Source organism: Carcharhinus amblyrhynchos, chromosome 10 (genome assembly GCF_965287045.1).
Source record: "Carcharhinus amblyrhynchos chromosome 10, sCarAmb.v2.hapA, whole genome shotgun sequence".
NCBI classification, from domain to species: domain Eukaryota; kingdom Metazoa; phylum Chordata; class Chondrichthyes; order Carcharhiniformes; family Carcharhinidae; genus Carcharhinus; species Carcharhinus amblyrhynchos.
Genome location: NC_137333.1, coordinates 60,366,319 through 60,386,061, shown reverse-complemented (window position 1 = coordinate 60,386,061; position 19,743 = coordinate 60,366,319). Strand labels below are relative to the sequence as shown.

Sequence of the window (19,743 nt, the reverse complement as noted above, 5' to 3'; positions counted from 1 at the left end):
TATTTATCTCCTACCAAATGGATTCTACTTTTAACCCCTCAAGGACATCCTCTCTTCTAGCACTACCGTTTTCTTTAATCAAAATAGTTACTCCATTTTCTCATTTCCCTCAAAATACTTACTGCAACAACAGATCAGGCAGCATTTTGAGAGAGAAATGTAGTTTAATGCTTCAGGTCAATGACTTTCCACCAGAAAAGATGTTGCCTGACCTGGTGATTACTTTTAGCATATTGTGTTTTTAATCCTTCTTATCCTTCCCTGTACCCAGCATAAAGCATCAAATCACCCTCTTTCCAGCCAGTCTCTGGTTAGCACTGCTGCCTTACAGTGCTGATCAGGTGTATTAGCCATACCAAATTCTCCTTCAGTGTACCCGAACAGACGCCGCAGTGTGGCGACTAGGGGATTTTCACAGTAACTTAATTGCGGTGTTAATATTTGTTTGCTTGTGACTAATAATAATAAATAAATGAAAGATCTCTACCACCACAACATCATCATTTTTTCCAAGTGGCTGCTTTGTGTCTACACCTCAATCTTATGAACTACACTTTGTATATTTACAACATGTACCAAAATAAAAATCAGGTGGCAATTTAAAGCTCACTATTAGATCAGATACATCTACTCAAACCTGGCTTGATGTTTTAAAATACTGAAGTCAACACCAGTTGAGAATTTATTGCGAACACATTAAATTAACAGGTGAGAAATTGGTGTCTATAACACATGGTGTTACCCTTTTTAATTACCGAGGGCTTGGTTCATTGTGTACTGTTGCCTAGCAGCAGTTTTTTTCACATGCAACTTCCAAAGCTCACTTTATCCAACTGACTCACGCAAAGACTGGGAGTAACTAGCAGCTTGAATTGAAAACAGAGAAAGGTTTCTGACATCTGCTCCAGGTTCACTCAGTGTAGATGATGCCGACTGACGTTCAAATTGTTTCTCTGGATCTATACTCCAAGTGTGTCTTCATTTTAAACATAATTAGATCAATCTTCGAACTTTTAAACTATAGGAATACAAGCCAAAACTTATACAACCCATCCTCTTAATTTAACCTTTCAATCTCCACTCTTCCCACTCCTGTCTTAATTATGGTGTCTAAAAAAGTGCTCTGCCTGGGGCCCAATCAAAGCTCTGGGAAAACTGAAACACAATTTGCCCAGCTTTACACTCCAGCTTTCTGCAGATGAAGGCCAACTTTCCGTTTGTCTTTTTTTAAAATCACTTTTCCAATCTGTCCGATAGCTTTTAGTGATTTGTGAACATGCGCATGCAAATCCTGCTGCTCCTGTTTAAGTTCCTAATTTCTTGCCATCTAGAAAATATTGCCTTTCTCGGATGCAGGTGCATGGCCTCACATTTCTCCAGATTGAACTCCATCTGCTTGAATTTTGTCCTCTTCCTTAAACTGCCCCAGTGTAACCTCCAACCAATATGCCATGCCCTATTTAATTGATGAGGAAGATGAAGTGGTGAATACAACAGAGGTAAGAAGGCAATGAGAAGAGTAAGAATCACAATAACAAAGAGTATCATTTTCATTAATGCTGAAGCTGCAGCATTGCCAAATGTGCACATCACAAACAAGCAGCAAGCCAAGTACAATTGATCAGACAATGGCACTAAAACAAAAATTGGAGCTAGGTTGATGCTTTTAAATACAAAAGGGGTTGAGAATAAGCTTCCTGAAGATTGGCATAATATTGTTTAGATGTCAGATGTGGCTCAGTTGGTAGTTCTCTTTCCAGAGTCAGACTGTGGGTTTGTGTCCCACACCAGGACTTCAGCCCAAAGAACAAATAAAAAAGCTGACACTCCTGTACAGCATCAAGGGAGTGCTGCACTGCTGGAGCTGCCAATTTTCAGATGAAACATTAAATTGAGATGTCACCTGCCCTCTCAGATGAGTGTCAAAAATCCCATGACACTATTTTGAAGAACAGGGGAGTTATTCCTGGTCTACTGGGTAATATTTATGCCTCCTGAACAACACAAGAACAGATTATCTGGTCATTATTCTACTGCTGTCTGTGGGGGTTAGCAGTGTGCAAATTGGCAGTCACATTCCAAAGTCCAAAGATGTGCGGGTTAAGTGGACTGGCCATAGTAAATTGCCCCTTATTGTCAGAGAGATTAGCAGGGTAAATACAATGGGGTTATGGAGATAGGGCCTGGCTGGGATTGTTGTCGGTGCAGACTCAATGGCCTCTTTCTGCATTGCAGGGATTCTATGATTTTCTACATTATAACCGCGACTACATTTCTGAAATACATCCATTGGCTGTAAAGAAGTTTGGGGCATGCTAAGATCATTTAATTTATTAAAATATATTCTATATACTAATACATATATTAAAATGTACATGTGAAAATAATACAACTCTACTACTTACTACAGTGACAGCATCATTCAGCAGTGATTCTCCAAACACCAGGATATGTAGTTGTTCATTTACATGGATTTCTTCAAAGACAGCTAGAACTGAAACAGGGTCCACTGCCGAGATTAAGCTCCCAAACAACAGCAACTGCAATAGTGTAATGTCACTCAACTCGAAAGCCTGAACCTGGCAAATCCCATATAGTGATAAACTGATGCCAATTACGTTCCATAGGGTTCCAACCACTGCATACCATAGAATCGTCCCAATATTTTCAAAGAATGGCCTGATAGGCATGAAATAGCCAGCATCAAGCACAATAGGTGGCAATAAGTACAGGAAAAAGACATCTGTGCTCATAACAGGGGGAGATCTCTCTTCAGCACCAAAGATGATTCCTCCAAGTAACAGCCCAATGACAATCAGCAGACAACTCTCTGGCACAAATGTGGAGAGTTTATGATAGAGATGAAATCCTGCAAGAAAGGCAGAATATAATTAACTATGAAAAGAAAGGAAATAAGGAGAGCTGTGTTATACATGACAATCAGTTACCTGGTAAACAATATTTCAGAGCAAAACACTGTTTCAAAATGCTGGAAACACTCAGTAAGTCAGACAACAGCTGTTGATAGAGGAGCAGAGTTAGAGGTTGCTGACCTTTAATCAGAACTTGTTTCAATCATGTGGGGACAGTTCACAAGATACTAACAAGATCTTGATCATTACAACAAAAGGTCTATTCCATACTTAATTAATCTAATGGCACATGGAGTGTTGACAAACTTCTACTGAAGTCCAGTTGATGCAGGTGCATTTTAAAGTCGAGCAACAAAAATGGCTAAACATATACTCTGCCTTTAAAAGAGTTTGTACTGGGGGCATAAAATGGTTTGTAGTGCTAAAGTGTTCTTCATTATTGTAATATTCACTAAGCCAAGTATGTCAATAATTGTTTGTCTTCACAACCTCAAAAGAAACAAAAACAGGATCTGATGCTAACGATAATTTTTAACCAAACAAGTACTAAAACTTAATTTTCCTGTGGGAAACTGAAAGCAATGTGAAAATAATTATTGCTAATTTATCGGTAAACAAAATTATTTTTCCACAAACATAACAGGTGGATATTATATTTATATTTAGATGCAACCCTTTGCTTGATGTTTTTAAAAATACATTAATTCAGTTTTAATCCAAAAATATTAATTACTTTGCAAGTAGCAAAATGATGTAGCACAAGACAGCAAAATAGGTAGGTGACAAACCAAAAATCATGAATGAGAATAAATTTAGAGAATCAACAAGCTAGTCTGAAGGCCTTGTACAATGCAAATTTTCTTGGATCTAAAGATTATTGGAATTTAAATCTATATCTTATATGTTGTTGTACCATAGCTACAACATTTCAAACTCATTCTGCAATTGGAAGTGTAAATTTACATTAATCCAAAGTAAAAATTCAGCGAACTCAAAACAATATTTCTCATCGATCTTAAAACTCTATTGGTATTTTACAAGTCTCCTCTCCCAAGTAGATGTAAAAATATCCTTAGGAAAATGCAAAGACCGGGGAGCTCTTCTGTTAACCTAGCAAATTTAGATTCCTCAATCAACACCTGTAAATCAAATAATCTGGTCATTCAGCTCTTACATTTTTGGAATGCTTGCTACAAGTAAATTGGGTCCCTTACTTTACATCAATGACTATGCTTCAAAATATTTCATCAGTTATGGAGCATTTGCAAAGGAACTTTTTTTTTAAAGTAGCGCTATATAATTATGTACACATCATTTTGCTAATAAAACTAAACATTCAAATCAGTCAGATAAAAGCAAAATATCGTGGCTCTAACAAAGGGTTATCTAGACTCAAAACATTGGCTCCATTCTCTCCCCACAGATGCTGTCAGACCTCCTGAGGTTTTACAGCATTTTCTGTTTTTTATTCAAATCAGTCAAATATTCTACACTCATCAGCAACAAATAGTGCATATTGTTTTAGGAACTAGGTGGGGTAATGCCATTTCAGTATAGAACCTCTTACTCAATTTCAGCTATTCTGAGGCTCCAGGTGGAGGCCAGGATTTTGAGATCTGAGGGAAAAAAAAACAAAATCTGGATTTTTTTTGGTGAACTATGACTGTAAATCTTGTGATAGCAGTAAAGATATTTTGTTAACTGAGGATCATGCTTCTTGCTTATACTACGTTTCAACGCAACTGCTGCCCACTCCCAAAATCCACCAATTCAAATAGTTTTGCAAAATCTCCAGAAGTCTTTTCAGAACTTCTAGTGATTCTCTGGTTTTGAAAATGGACAGAAGCCAAGCGAAACCACTGATGAAACTTCATGGGCATACAGTATTCATGTCAGATTTGTATGAAAAAGGTGGGTCTGTAAATCAGTTTTACTGCCCTTTGCTCCGTTCCGATGGTAATGCGTCATCATTGATATTTGCTTACAAAGTCACATCTCTAGAGCAAGGGAGGTTTTTAATGTGACCTTGCAAATACTACTAGCAAATTGTGCAGTGTTTATTTAGTACTTAAAATGTTTTCAATGTACATAAATGTCATCATAATCAGAAAACTGAAGCAGGGCAATTCACTTAGTATAGCTACCTTTCTTTCACCTCCAGATTTCCTTTCTCATTTCTATTTAGTAATATTATTCAATATCATTCCATTTCTTTCCTTATTAGCCACTGAATATTTTTGCTCCTCCCCATACTGTTTTATTTTGCAATGATCTCTAGATTTATCATATGATGCATATTTTTGGGCTTTTAATTGTAATAATGGCTCTCCTTATATTCAATTTTGTTTATATACTATTGATAGATAAATAAGTTAAAAATAGAACAGAGCAATGTCCTATCTCCACTTGAACAGGTAAGAGTTGATCAGGGATAGTCAGCATGGCTTCTTCAGCGGGAAAGGATGCCTAACAAATTTGATTGAATTTTTTTGAGGAGGTGACCAAGTGTGTAGATGAGGGTAATGTTTCTCCTTCAAGCAGCACCACCAAATAGATCCACTCATTCATTGGTTTGGTTTGTGGAATCTTTTTGTGTGCTGTCATGTTTGTCACTTCAAAGTTTCTCTACAGCCTAGTTATGACTGCAACACTACATTCTGCGCCTTCTCCTCTCCTTCTCAATGAATGGTACGCTCTGTCTGTATAGTGCACAAGAAACAATACTTTTCACAGTATACTAATACATGTGACAATAATAAATCAAATTCAGCCATATAGATGCAAGATTGTTTCATAGAAATTTTTAGAATAATGAATGTCTTGTCCATTATAATGCATCTGAATAAAGTGGCTCCCTCCCTCCCTCTAGGCAGTGAAAGAACAAATGTTTGGAAATTTATATTTACAAATGTAACAGATGACAGAAGAACAAGTTGTTTGGCATCAGTGTAAAGCTTCTTTAAATTCAAGGCTTGTAGTTCAAGACTTATTTTAGCCTTCAAAGACTTCTTTGGAAAAGGTACCAAAATTCAAGCTATACAACTTTGTAATTGAATTTTAAAGGGATTGTGTACAATTTGACTTTGCTTTTGCTGTTTATAAAATATATACTCTATACTAGCGTTAGATAGATATTTTGAGATAGAATGCACTGGAGCAAATCATCAAGGCTTCATCTATCAATGTCTCTTACGCCTGTGACCTCTAGCACCTAGAAGAAAACAGCAAACACATGGGAACAGCATCATCTCAACCTTCTCCCCATACACATTATCGTGACTGAACACTATTGCTTTATAATTGCGCAGTCAAACTTCTGGAACTCCCTACATAATAGCACTGTGAATGTTTACTATACAGACTGCAGTGGTTAAGAAAGCTCATTACCATCTTCTAGGCTAGGCAACTATAATAAATGGCAGTGACACAGAGTATGGGGAGGCGGTGGGAGGTCCCAAAGGGTGCGGGGAGGTGATGGGAGGATATCAATGGAAAAAGAATAACCAGAAAAATGGTACCAAGGGGGAAATCTATGGGCGGAGCCTGAGGACATTGGCAGAATGTTGAATTAATGTTTTGTATCCATCTTCACCCAACAGAATGAGGATGGAGGTATGGAATTCAGGGAGAGATTCTGTAAGGTTCTTGAACAAATTGACAGAGGGAAAGTGACAAGGTATTTGAGGTGGTGTCAGGCTTAAAAATGGACAGATCTCCAGGTCTAGATGAACTGTGACCCAGGCTGCTGTGGGAGGCAAGAGCAGAGATTGCAGGGACTCTGACATGTTTTTAATTCTTCTCTGGTCACGGGGAAATACAGTAAGAAGTCTGACAACACCAGGTTTAAGTCCAACCAGTTTATTTGATAGTAATCCCACAAGCTTTTGGAAACCGTGTTCCTTCATCAGGTGTGTGGAACCTTCCCCACACCTGAAGAAGAAACACCATTTCCGAAAGCTTGTGGGATTACTATCAAATAGACTGGTTGGACTTAAACCTGGTGTTGTCAGACTTTTTACTGCGTTTACCCAGTCCAATGCTGGCATCTCTACATCACGGGGAAATAGACAGGGGACTGGAAAATGTGGTTGTGCTATTTAAGAACATTTGTAGAGATCAGCCTCGGTTTCACACCAGTGGCAGGGAAACTGTTGGAGAAAATTCTAAATTAGAGAATCTAACTCCACTTGAACAGGTAAGAGTTGATCAGGGATAGTCAGCATTGCTTCTTCAGTCAGGAGATGCCTAACAAATTTAATTGAAGTTTTTGAGGAGGTAACCAGGTCTGTAGATGAGGGTAATGCAGTTGACATAGTCTATATGGATTTCAGCAAAGCCTTTGACAAGGTCCCACATGGGAGACTTACAAAGAAGGTAAATGCACATGGGATACAGGGTAATTTGATAGGGTAGATTCAAAATTGGCTTAGTTATAGGAGACAGAAGGCTGCTTTACTGACTGGAAGTCAATGTCCAGCGGTAGATCTGTGCTGGGTCCCCTGTTATTTGTCATTTATATATTAAAAAAGATGCTTATGTGGGGCTAGGATTAATAAGTTTGTGGATGACACAAAGATTGGCCAGGTGGTTGACTGTGAGGTTGGGTGTCTTGGGCTACAGTAAGACATAAATGGGATGGTCAAATGGGTAAATAAGTGGAATTCAACCCTGAAAAGTGAAAGACACACTTTGGAAGGACTAATTTGTCATGGAAATATTCAATGAACACATCACACTAGGAAGTTCTGGGGAACAAAGGGACTTTGGAGTGTTTGTCCATAGATCTCTGAAGGCAGAAAGAGATGTTAGTGGGGGGTGGAAAAGGCACATTGGATACTTGCCTTTGTCAGTCAGGGCATCGATTACAAAAGCAGGAAGATCATGTTAGAATTGTATAGAACTTTGGTGAGGCTGCAGCTGGAGTACTGTGTGAAGTTCTGGTCGCCAGATTAGAAGAAGGATGTGATTGTGTTGGATGGGGTGTAGAGGAGATTCATCAGGATGCTGTCTGGGATGAAACATTCAAGTTATAAAGAGAGGCTGGAGACACTTGTGTTATCCTCATTGGAACAGAAAAGATCGAGGGGTGACCTGATCGAGGAGTACAAGATTCTAAGGGTCATGGTGGATAGATAGCAGCTGCTCCCCTTAGCTGAAGGATCAGTCATGAGGAGATGCAAGTTCAAGATGAGAGGCAGGAGGTGTGGAGGTAGGGGAGATATGAGGAAAAACTTCTTTACCCACGGGGTGGTGATTGGTCTGGAGTACATTGCCTGGGAGAGTAGTGGAGGCAGGTTGTCAAACATCCTTTTAAGAACATTGATGGCTTCTTATGGAATCCCTACAGTGCAAAAAGAGGCCATTCGGCCTATCAAACCTGTACCAACAATAATCCCACCCAGGCCCATCGAGCCTGTACTGACAACAATCCCACCTTATCCCTGCAACTCCCATATTTACCCTACTTATCTCCCTGACACCAAGGGGTAATTTAGCATGGCCGATCCATCAACCCCGCATATTCCGATGGTCAAAAAGGATAGTAGGAGGAGGGGTAATAAGCCGTGGATAACGAAGGAGGTGAAGGAAAGTGTTAAATTAAAAGCGGAGGAATTTAGAGTAGCTAAGAGCAGTGGGCGAGAAGAGGATTGGGAGAGGTTTAATTGTCAACAAAGATTGACAAAGAAGTTGATAAAGAAGGGTAGGAGAAACTATGAAGCTGGGCTAGCGCTTAATATAAATAAGGATAGCAAGAGTTTTTATAAATATATAAAAAGGAAGAGGCTGGCTAGGGTGAATGTTGGTCCTTTAGAGGATGAGAAAGGGGACCTAGTGGTAGGGGATGGGGATATGGCTAAGATATTGAATAACTTTTTTGTTTCTGTCTTCACGGAGGAGGACGTGAATAATTTGCCGGGTGTTAGCGATGGAAAGGTGGTAGGACTGAAGGGTCTTAATGACATTACTGTTACTAGAGAGGCGGTGCTCGACAGACTGGAGGGGCTGATTGTGGACAAGTCCCCAGGACCGGATGGAATGCATCCGAGGGTTCTGAAAGAAATGGCGGAGGTGATAGTGGATGCCTTGGTGGTTATTTTCCAGACGTCGCTGGATTCCGGGGAAGTGCCGGATGATTGGAAAACGGCTAATGTTACGCCGTTGTTTAAGAAAGGTGCCAGGCAAAAGGCGGGGAATTATAGGCCAGTTAGTTTAACGTCTGTGGTAGGTAAAATGTTAGAATCTGTCATTAAGGAGGAAATTGCGAGGCATCTTGAAGGGAATTGCTTGATAGGGCAGACGCAGCACGGTTTCATAAAGGGAAGTCGTGTCTGACAAATTTACTGGAGTTCTATGAGGATGTGTCTAGGGCGATGGATAGAGGAGAGCCAGTGGATGTGGTCTTTCTAGATTTTCAGAAGGCGTTTGACAAAGTACCTCACAAGAGGTTATTGCAGAAGGTCGAGGGACACCGAGTTGGGGGTAGGGTGTTAGCGTGGATAGAGGATTGGTTGTCAAATAGGAGGCAGAGAGTGGGGGTCAACGGGTGCTATTCGGATTGGCGGATGGTGACTAGTGGAGTGCCCCAGGGGTCGGTGCTGGGGCCTCAGCTTTTTACCATTTATATAGATGATCTGGAGGAGGGAACCGAGTGTAGGGTGTCGAAATTTGCTGATGACACCAAGATTGGGGGAACGGCAAATTGTGCGGAGGGTGTGGAGAGTCTGCAGAAGGATCTAGATAGGCTGGGCGAATGGGCCAGGAAATGGCAAATGGAATTTAATGTTGGCAAGTGTGAGGTGGTCCACTTTGGTAGGAAGAATGGTAGGAAGGACTATTACTTACGGGGCGAAAAACTGCAGCAGGCGACGGTGCAGAGGGACCTCGGGGTCCTTGTGCATGAGTCACAAAAACCCAGCTTGCAGGTGCAGCAGGTGGTCAGGAAGGCAAATGGGATGCTGGCCTTCATAGCGAGGGGGATTGAATATAAAAATAGGGAGGTCTTGCTGCAGCTGTATAGGGCACTGGTGAGGCCGCAGCTGGAGTACTGTGTGCAGTTTTGGGCGCCACACCTGCGCAAAGATATTTTGGCCTTGGAGGGAGTGCAGAGGAGGTTTACTAGGCTGATACCGGAGTTGAGGGGGTTGAGCTATGAGGAGAGGCTGAATAAACTGGGCTTGTACTCGTTAGAGTTTAGAAGAATGAGGGGAGATCTCATTGAGACGTATAAGATGATGAATGGGATGGACAGGATAGAGGTGGAGAGACGTTTCCCGCTCAAAAAAGACAGTAGGACTAGGGGGCACAGCCTCAAGATAAAAGGGGGGCGGTTTAGAACGGAGTTGAGGAGGAACTTCTTCACTCAAAGGGTGGTGAATCTCTGGAATTCTCTGCCCATTGAAGTGGTGGAGACTGCCTCGCTAAATATTTTTAAGACGCGGGTTGATGGGTTTTTGATAAGAGAGGGGATTAAGGGTTATGGGGAGAGGGCGGGAAAGTGGAACTGAGCAGCGACAGATCAGCCATGATCTTATTGAATGGCGGGGCAGGCTCGAAGGGCTAGATGGCCTACTCCTGCTCCTATTTCTTATGTTCTTATGTTCTTATGTTCTTATGACATTCAAGGCCAAGTGCTGGTAAATAGGATCAGGTAAGTTAATCAAGTGTTTTTATGTGTTGGTGTAGACTCAATGATCCAAAGGGCCTCTTCTGCACCATATCTCAAGAATGAATAAAGGAATCAGGAACCCATGATGGACAGTTGGTGTACGAGTGTTATCACTTTCAATGACTTGTGAAATGCATACAAAATAAACTTTAACCACACATAGCACCTTTCTGCAGACAACTAATATTTCAATGTTGGACGCATTTGAGAAAAGTGATTAACCTGCAAGTAAAATGCTTCTCCAAAGTGTGTCAAAGGCCTGGGCACTATTTTTAATGGGATTTCACAATATGCTGCAAATCAACTATCCCTAATGAAAGCACGAGAGGCATGAAAAATGCACACATCACCTTTGGTATTCCCTCCCAAGTTAAATTCTCTATTTCATGTTAATTTATGAGTAAATTTGTTCCACATTTATATGAAAGCTACACAGTATATTGATCCATATATTACACCTAATGATAGAAAAGGGGAAAGTGAAAATTTGCATTTATGGAACACTTTTCATGAGTAGAGAACATTCCAAACTGCTTCACTTTTGAAGTAAAGTGCAGTCACTGCTGTAATGTGAGTATTGACGGATGTCTGGAAGTAATACATAATTTTGTGCTGCCTTCACCAGCAAGGCAAACAAGTCAGCAGACTAAAATCATCCATTATTCCCAGGCAGCATCTTTTGCCAGAGATAATTTAGGAGCAGAGTAATTTCATGTTAGCTATATCCTCAATCACCAAATTAGCTTTACCATAGCAGTTTAACAATTCAATACTTTAACCATCTGAATATTTACAGCAATGAGACTTCTAATATAAATGTACCTGGAACCAAGGGCCAGAGCCTTCATGACTCTGCAGCAATGAATAAAATTCCCCTTGAGATTTTAAACACTCTCAATACAGTACATGTATTGCATCAATGCAAAAGTAAAACAGTGTTGTACCAGTAATAAACCTGCAGTGCAAATGAATTATGAAGAAACTTGGTTATCTGCCAATTTCCATTAGGGTTGATAACGAAGGTCGCAGCAGACTTGAAAGATAATAAATGATGAAAAGATATTTGGTTCGTTGAAACACCATCTCTTTCTGAACTGTTTTACTACCACTGATACTCCCCACCCAGATTTACTAGGATGATACCAGACCTGGGAGGAAACTAACACTAAGAACCTGATTGTACCATTTTCATTCTAAGTGCTGAATCTGGGTGTAATGCAGATCCAACTTAGAAATCTGCTTTCAGACGTCCCCATATGCTCTCAGCCATCTCCAGTCCGATTCGCGCTATGGGTGGGGCTTAGCGCTGCTAGAACGATTGGAGCTCTGAACAGGGCATGCCCTGTTAGAAAAAAATTTGAAAAAGCGCGCCTGTGTCAGATCACTCCCAATCCACAGAAAGTGGAGAGAGCAGCCTGGGAGCAAAACATGGGAGCAATGGACATCACACACATCACTGTCCCCCTTATCCATCCCCCCTACCCACACACATTACTGTCCCCCTTATCCATCCCCCTTACCCACACACATTACTGTCCCCATTCTCCAACCACCCCCCCACCTACACACATCACTGTCCCCCTTATCCATCCCCCCTACCCACCCACACACATCACTGTCCCCTTTATCCAACACCCCCCTCCCTACACACATCACTGTCCCCCTTATCCATCCCCCTAACCCACACACATTACTGTCCCCATTCTCCAACCACCCCCCCCACCTACACACATCACTGTCCCCCTTATCCATCCCCCCTACCTACACACATCACTGTCCCTCTTATCCAACCCCCACTAGCCACACACATCACTGTCCCCCTTATCTATCCCCCTTACCCACACACATCACTGTCCCCCTTATCTATCCCCCTTACCCACACACATCACTGTCCCCCTTATCCAACTCCCACTAGCCACACACATCACTGTCCCCCTTATCCAACTCCCACTAGCCACACACATCACTGTCCCCCTTATCCAACACCCCCCTCCCTACACACATCACTGTCCCCCTTATCCACCCCCCCTTCCTACACACATCACTGTCCCCCTTATCCACCCCCCCTTCCTACACACATCTCTGTCCCCCTTATCCATCCCCCCTACCCACACACATCTCTGTCCCCCTTATCCACCATCCCTATCCACACATATCACTGTCCCCCTTATCTATCCCCCTTACCCACACACATCACTGTCCCTCTTATCAACCCCCACTAGCCACACACATCATTGTCCCCCTTATCCGCCTCCCACTACCCACACACATCGCTGTCTCCCTTATCCACCCCCCCATTACCCAGACTGATGGCCAACCCTGCCCCCCTCACCGATCGCCCGCAGAGTGGCAGTGTACCCCCCTGCGCCTCCAGAGCTTCCACCAGAGATCCATTTCCCCCCAACCAGAGATCCGTCTGCCCCTCACCAGAGATCCGTCTGCCCACCCCACTGCAGATCCATCTGCCCCACCCCCCCACCATGCCTGAGATATATATTACCCATCTCCCTCCTCCCACCCCTCCCGACAACGATCTGGCCTCACTCATCCCCCCAAATAATGGTCTGGCCTCACTCAATGTCCCCCCAGACAACGATCTGGCCTCACTCATCCCCCCAGAAAATGATCTAACCTCACTCACCCCACAGCAGGTTAAAGTCCTCACCTGGCGAAGGGGCAAACTCCAAAAGCTAGTGGGGTTTACTAGCAAATAAACTTGTTGGACTTTAACCTGGTGCTGTGAGACTTCTTACTGTGTTTTCCCCAGTCCAATGCTGGCATCTCCACATCCTCACTTACCCTCCCTCCCATTCCCCAGACAACGATCTGGCCTCACTCATCCCCCCAGCGAATGTTCTGGCCTCACTCACTCACCCACTCCCCAGACCACGATCTGCCCTCACTCATTCCCCGCGGGCCCCCCCCCCCCAGAGAATGGCCTGGCCTCACCCACCGCCCCCCCAGATGAACATCTGACCCGCCTTCTCCTCACCTCCCACCAGAACACGATTTGGCCTCACTCTCCCCACTCCCCAATCACAAAGATCTGACCCACTTCCCTCTTTGCCCCCACCACCGATCTGAGTCAGAGAGCCATTGGAAGCTCTGAACGTGCTCTTCAGTGGCTGGAGCGCCCGAATCAGACTTTTATTTAGCAGGTCCATTACGGCGCAGTTCTGGATCGGCAAACGTGGCGGTAAAGGGGAAAATGCTGATAAAGTTGGGCGGGCAGTTCATTAATTCAATTTAAATACACACATGCATTTAAATCGTCATTGTGCCCGTTTTGGACATGGATCGAATCACCACCACTCCCAGGTAAAGTGGTTATCTGCGCAGATACAGGTGAGGATCGCGATAATGGCCTCACACCTGACTTTACGACATTTTTGTGCCCGAAAATGAGTGCGAGGCAATGGTAAAATAGGGCCCTAAGATGAAACAGGCCAGATTCTTACTTTACTCTCATGAAAAATAAGGAATGCTGAGATTTGAAAAAGGTCTTAAAAATAAGGAGATAGGTGCAGAAAGGTTGATAACTGTAGGAGAGTCCAAAAATGAGGATTTAAAATTACCAATTCATGAGTAATTTCTTTTCTCGGAAGACACTGGATCTGACTATATGTTGAAGAGTTGAACTGCAATGCAGCCTTCCCTAAAATGTGTCTAACTATAATGAGGGAGAAAGAAAGAGAAGGTTTTGTTGATTGGCAAAATAGAGTAAAAGTGGGGAGGACAATCAATGTAGACTGAATGACCCATTTCTGTGTTGTACTTATTGGTGAAAATTCTCCCCTATAGTAACTGAATAAAAACTGAAGATGGTTATTTACCACAGTATAGATTGTTCAATCCAAATAGCATCTGCATGACCTCAGAAGAACTTGAAGTGCCGGATCCTCATGGAAAATGTCCTCACCTGTATCTACATATCTTCTAATCTACTCTTGCATAGATTCCTTTGAGCTCTGAGTCATAGTAAGAATACTACAGAACCATTTGTATACAGATGGTGACTTTTTAAATTAACTAAACACCCAACTTACTCCTGCCGCAGGTTAAGTATCAACAGAACATATCCTCCTGAGTCCAAAAATCTTCAACATACTCAATGACGGAGCATCCACACCCAACTGGGATACAGAATTCCAAAGATTCACATCTAGTTGAGTGATGCAATTTCACCTCAGCTCAGACCTAAATAGCCAATCTGTTATCATAGAATCCCACAGGGCAGAAGAAGGACATTTGGCCCATCAAGACTGCATTAATCACAATCTCAGCCAGACTCTATCCTCATCACCCCATGCATTTATCCTAGCTGATCCCCTGACACTAAATCTTGATAGGCTTGATACTGCTTGATAGACTAATGGGACTGAAGGTGGACAAGTCGCCAGGACCGGATGGAATGCATCCCAGGGTTCTGAAAGAAATAGCAGAGGTGATAGTGGATGCCTTAGCAATTATTTATCAAAATTCGCTGGATTCCAGGGAAGTGCCGGAAGATTGGAAAACAGCTAATGTTACACCGCTGTTTAAAAAAGGTAGCAGACAAAAGGCAGGGAATTATAGGCCGGTTAGTTTAACGTCTGTAGTTGGAAAAATGCTAGAATCTGTCATCAAAGAAGAAATAGCAAGGCACTTAGAAAAGAATGGTTTGATCGAGCAGACGCAGCACAGATTCGTTAAGGGGAAGTTGTATTTGACGAATTTATTGGATTTCTATGAGGATGTGACTAGTGCGGTAGACAGAGGGGAACCGGTGGGTGTGGTGTTTTTAGATTTCCAAAAGGCGTTTGATAAGGCGCCTCATAAAAGGTTGCTACAGAAGGTTAGGGTGCATGGAGTTGGGAGTAAGGTGTTAGCGTGGATAGAGGATTGGATGTCTAATAGGAAGCAGAGAGTTGGAACCAATGGGTGCTATTCTGGTTGGCGGTTGGTGACTAGTGGAGTGCCGCAGGGATCGGTGCTGGGGCCTCAACCGTTTACCATTTACATAGATGATCTGGAGGAGGGGGCTGAGTGTAGGGTGACAAAATTTGCTGATGACACGAAGATGAGTGGAAAAGCAAATTGCGTGGAGGGTGTGGAAAGTCTGCAGAGGGATCTAGATAGGCTGAGCGAGTGGGCGAGGACCTGGCAGATGGAGTATAATGTTAGCAAGTGTGAGGTTATCCACTTTGGCAGAAATAATAGTCGGAGGGATTATTATTTAAAAGGTGAAAAGCTGCAGCATGCTACGGTGCAGAGGGACCTGGAGGTCCTTGTGCACAAGTTGCAAAAACCCAGTCTGCAGGTGCAGCAGGTGATCAAGAAGGCGAATGGAATGCTGGCCTTTATAGCGAGGGGGATAGAATATAAAAGTAGGGAGGTCTTGCTGCAACTGTACAGGGCACTGGTGAGGCCACAGCTGCAGTACTGTGTGCAGTTTTGGTCGCCACACTTGCACAAGGATATATTAGCCTTAGAGGGAGTGCAGAGGGGGTTCACTAGGCTGATACCGGAGATGAGGGGGTTGGACTATGAAGAGAGACTAAATAGACTGGGTCTGTGCTCGTTGGAGTTTAGAAGGATGAGGGGGGATCTTATAGAGACGTATAAGATAATGAAAGGGATGGATAGGGTAGAGGTAGAGAGATTCTTTCCACTTAGAAAGGATAGCAGGACTCAAGGGCACAGCCTCAAGATAAGGGGGGGGGGGGGGGGTGGGGGGGGGGGCGCAGTTTAGATCGGAGTTGAGGAGGAACTTCTTCACTCAAAGGGTGGTGAATCTCTGGAATTCTCTGCCCATTGAAGTGTTGGAGGCTACCTCGCTAAATATATTTAAGTCACGGGTAGATAGGTTTTTGATAGACAAGGGAATTAAGGGTTATGGGGAGAAAGCGGGAAAGTGGAACTGATCCACTTCAGATCAGCCATGATCTTATTGAATGGTGGGGCAGGCTCGAAGGGCTAGATGGCCTACTCCTGCTCCTATTTCTTATGTTCTTATGTTCTTAAGGGACAATTCAGCATGGCCAATTCACTTAACCAGCACATCTTTGGACTGTGGGAGAAAATCCACATGGGGGAAGACACAGGGAGAATGTGCAAACTCCACAGAGACGGTGACCCAAGCCAGGTATCGAACCTGGACCCCTGGAGCTGTGATGCAACAGTGCTATCTACTGTGCCACCATGCCACTTGGTTTGATTCCCGGCTTGGGTCACTATCTGTTATCTTGAGACAATAAGCCCCATTATTCTAAACTGCAGACCTACTCAATCAATTCTCACAAGACAGCCTTCTCAACCCAGAAATCAAGCTGGTGGGATTCTGTTCCACAGGGGGGTGGGGGGGCAGGGGGGTTCGCCAGAGTGGGCCTGGCATTTCCATAGCATCAGATCAAACAGGGAAATGGAAACCTACATCTTACCACCTACTGTCCTTCCTCAGTTAATGAATCAGTACTCCTCCACTTGAAATAAGCAAGAGGCTAGCAAAGGCAGAGAAAGCACCCTGACAGGGGTACTTCAACATACATCACCTAAGGTGACTCAGAGGCTTCACCACATCCTGAAGGACACATCTATTAAACTGAGCCAGCGGCTCAGAACACGAGGAGGGAAAGACCAACTTGACTTCGTTCTCACTAATCAGTCGTAGACGCATCTATTTAACATGCAGGTAGTCAGTTTTGTGTTGTAACTTCTCCAGCTTGGTGCGTTATTTCTAAGTATGTCTGTGCCATGGGATTTTTATGCCCACCTGAGAGAGCAGTTGAAGCCCCTCGGTTTAACATCTCATCCAAAAGCTGGCACCTCTGAAAGAGAGACCAAAACCACAGTTACTCCAAAGCCCAAAACTGCAGAAACAAGGACTTCCTTGAACTTCCTATTCCAACCTCCTCACAACAGAGCTTAACATACCGGTAACCTTCCTAATTCCTCACAATACTGCATGTTAACTTAGTGATTCATATACGAGGGACCCAAATTCCTCCAAATATCAACACTTAGTACTCATTCATCTTTTAATGTTCTACCTTTCCATTTCTTCTATCAAAGTGTATAATTTCTCACTTTCTTATTTACGCCATCGAACACCTCTTGCCCAGTGATCAAATTGAGCTATATTCCTGTGTATCCTCCTGATCGTGACCTTTCTCACAGCCTCAGGTCCCAAGTCATTGACACAGATTCAGGGAATGGTAAGGAAACAATGCTTTTCCAATGCTCCACTAAACATTCAATCCAAGTTGTGCTGTAACACTGAGGAGAGGCAGGTACCTAGTGGGCAACAGGTTATGAGGGAGGAACAAAAGATTACAAAAAAAGGGATTCATTAATGAAATTGTTGCTGAGTTAATGCTGGAATCCTTCTACAGGTTTGGAATAGGCTTAACAACAGAGTTACTTTACACACACCTACATCTAAACCCCAACAGACAAGATGATCCAAATAAATAATCTGATAAAATAATTTTGTAAAACATCCAGAAATCACTACTAGTTGCTTTTCTGACTACAGATTAGAAAAAGAATTGCCCCTTTATGATTTGTGAAGCTGATGAAAGCTAAGTGAAACTACAGGTATTACATGGTCAAGGACACAGTACACAAAGCTGATATGAATACACTAATAAAAGAATGATTCAGTCGTTCCAATTTGATCCGAAACCAAAAGTCTTTTCAACTTGTGATTACCTTGTGAATCACGAAGAGCAAAATGTAACATACTCAAGACAGTATACATTGTACAGTATTATTTCAAGCATTAAGCTCAATGGTGCTCACCACATGACAAAATATATGAACTTCATATTCTACACCTTTATTCCCATCATACCCTAGGATTATTCAGACTGAGGGGAAATGGACATAGTTTACATCAAGATGTTGCTATTAAAATAAAAGCTGGTTCAGAAGGGATTAAACCAGCAGAAAAGCCATTTTATGAAGTTTATTTATTAGTGTCACAAGTAGGCTTACATTAACACTGCAATGAAGTTACTGTGAAAATCTGCTAGTCCACACACTTTGGCAACTGTTTGGGTACACTGAGGGAGAATTTAGAATTCAACACAAGGCCTGAAATATGGATGGTAACTCTTCCAAAAGCTAATGACCTGGAGCTCACCAGTCCTGAAATAAAAAGCTATTTCCATACATTGAATAAACTTGCCCTATGAAAATCATGGCAGGAAAAGGTCACAAGTCTTGATTGATCGTTCTGAAACCTCGATATTCTTTTCAGAACTGAGAAATGCTCAGACTGCTGTTTTAACACCAAACTGAAAGGGTTCCACTGGCCTGCCAGCTCATTGATTTGATCTGATTTACTATTGTCACATGTATTAACATACAGTGAAAAGTATTGTTTCTTGGCCACTATACAGGCAAAACAGACTGTTCATAGAGAAGGAAATGAGAGTGCAGAATGTAGTGTTACAGTCATAGCTAAGGTGTAGAGAAAGATCAATTTAATGCAAGGTAATTCCATTCAAAAGAAGGTAGGTCTGCTGAGGAGCAGTGGAGGATCTTTAAGGAGATCTTTCTTGGTGCTCAGCAGAAATTTATTCCGATGGTCAAAAAGGACTGTAGGAGGAGAGGTAATAAGCCGTGGATAACGAAGGAGGTGAAGGAAAGTGTTAAATTAAAAGCGGAGGAATTTAGAGTAGCTAAGAGCAGTGGGCGAGAAGAGGATTGGGAAAGGTTGAAATGTCAACAAAGATTGACAAAGAAGTTGATAAAGGAGGGTAGGAGAAACTATGAAGCTGGGCTAGCACTTAATATAAAAAAGGATAGCAAGAGTTTTTATAAATATATAAAAAGGAAGAGGCTGGCTAGGGTGAACGTTGGTCCTTTAGAGGATGAGAAAGGGGACCTAGTGGTAGGGGATGGGGATATGGCTAAGATATTGAATAACTTTTTTGTTTCTGTCTTCACGGAGGAGGACGTGAATAATTTGCGGGGTGTTAGCGATGGAAAGGTGGTAGGACTGGAGGGTCTTAATGACATTACTGTTACTAGAGAGGTGGTGCTCGACAGACTGGAGGGGGCTGATTGTGGACAAGTCCCCAGGACCGGATGGAATGCATCCGAGGGTTCTGAAAGAAATGGCAGAGGTGATAGTGGATGCCTTGGTGGTTATTTTCCAGACGTCGCTGGATTCCGGGGAAGTGCCGGAAGATTGGAAAACCGCTAATGTTACGCCGTTGT

The 19,743-nt window shown here is 42.7% G+C and overlaps 1 protein-coding gene across 1 annotated transcript in view; it reads right to left on the bottom strand.

The window, feature by feature from the left end:
- The window catches only part of slc9a2 (solute carrier family 9 member 2), a 74,501-nt gene that overhangs the window by 42,241 nt on the left and 12,517 nt on the right, over window positions 1-19,743 (bottom strand). The window contains exon 2 of the mRNA XM_080197154.1: window positions 2,406-2,869. Coding sequence (XP_080053280.1) covers window positions 2,406-2,869 — 464 coding nt within the window. The remainder of the gene's footprint in view (window positions 1-2,405; window positions 2,870-19,743) is intronic.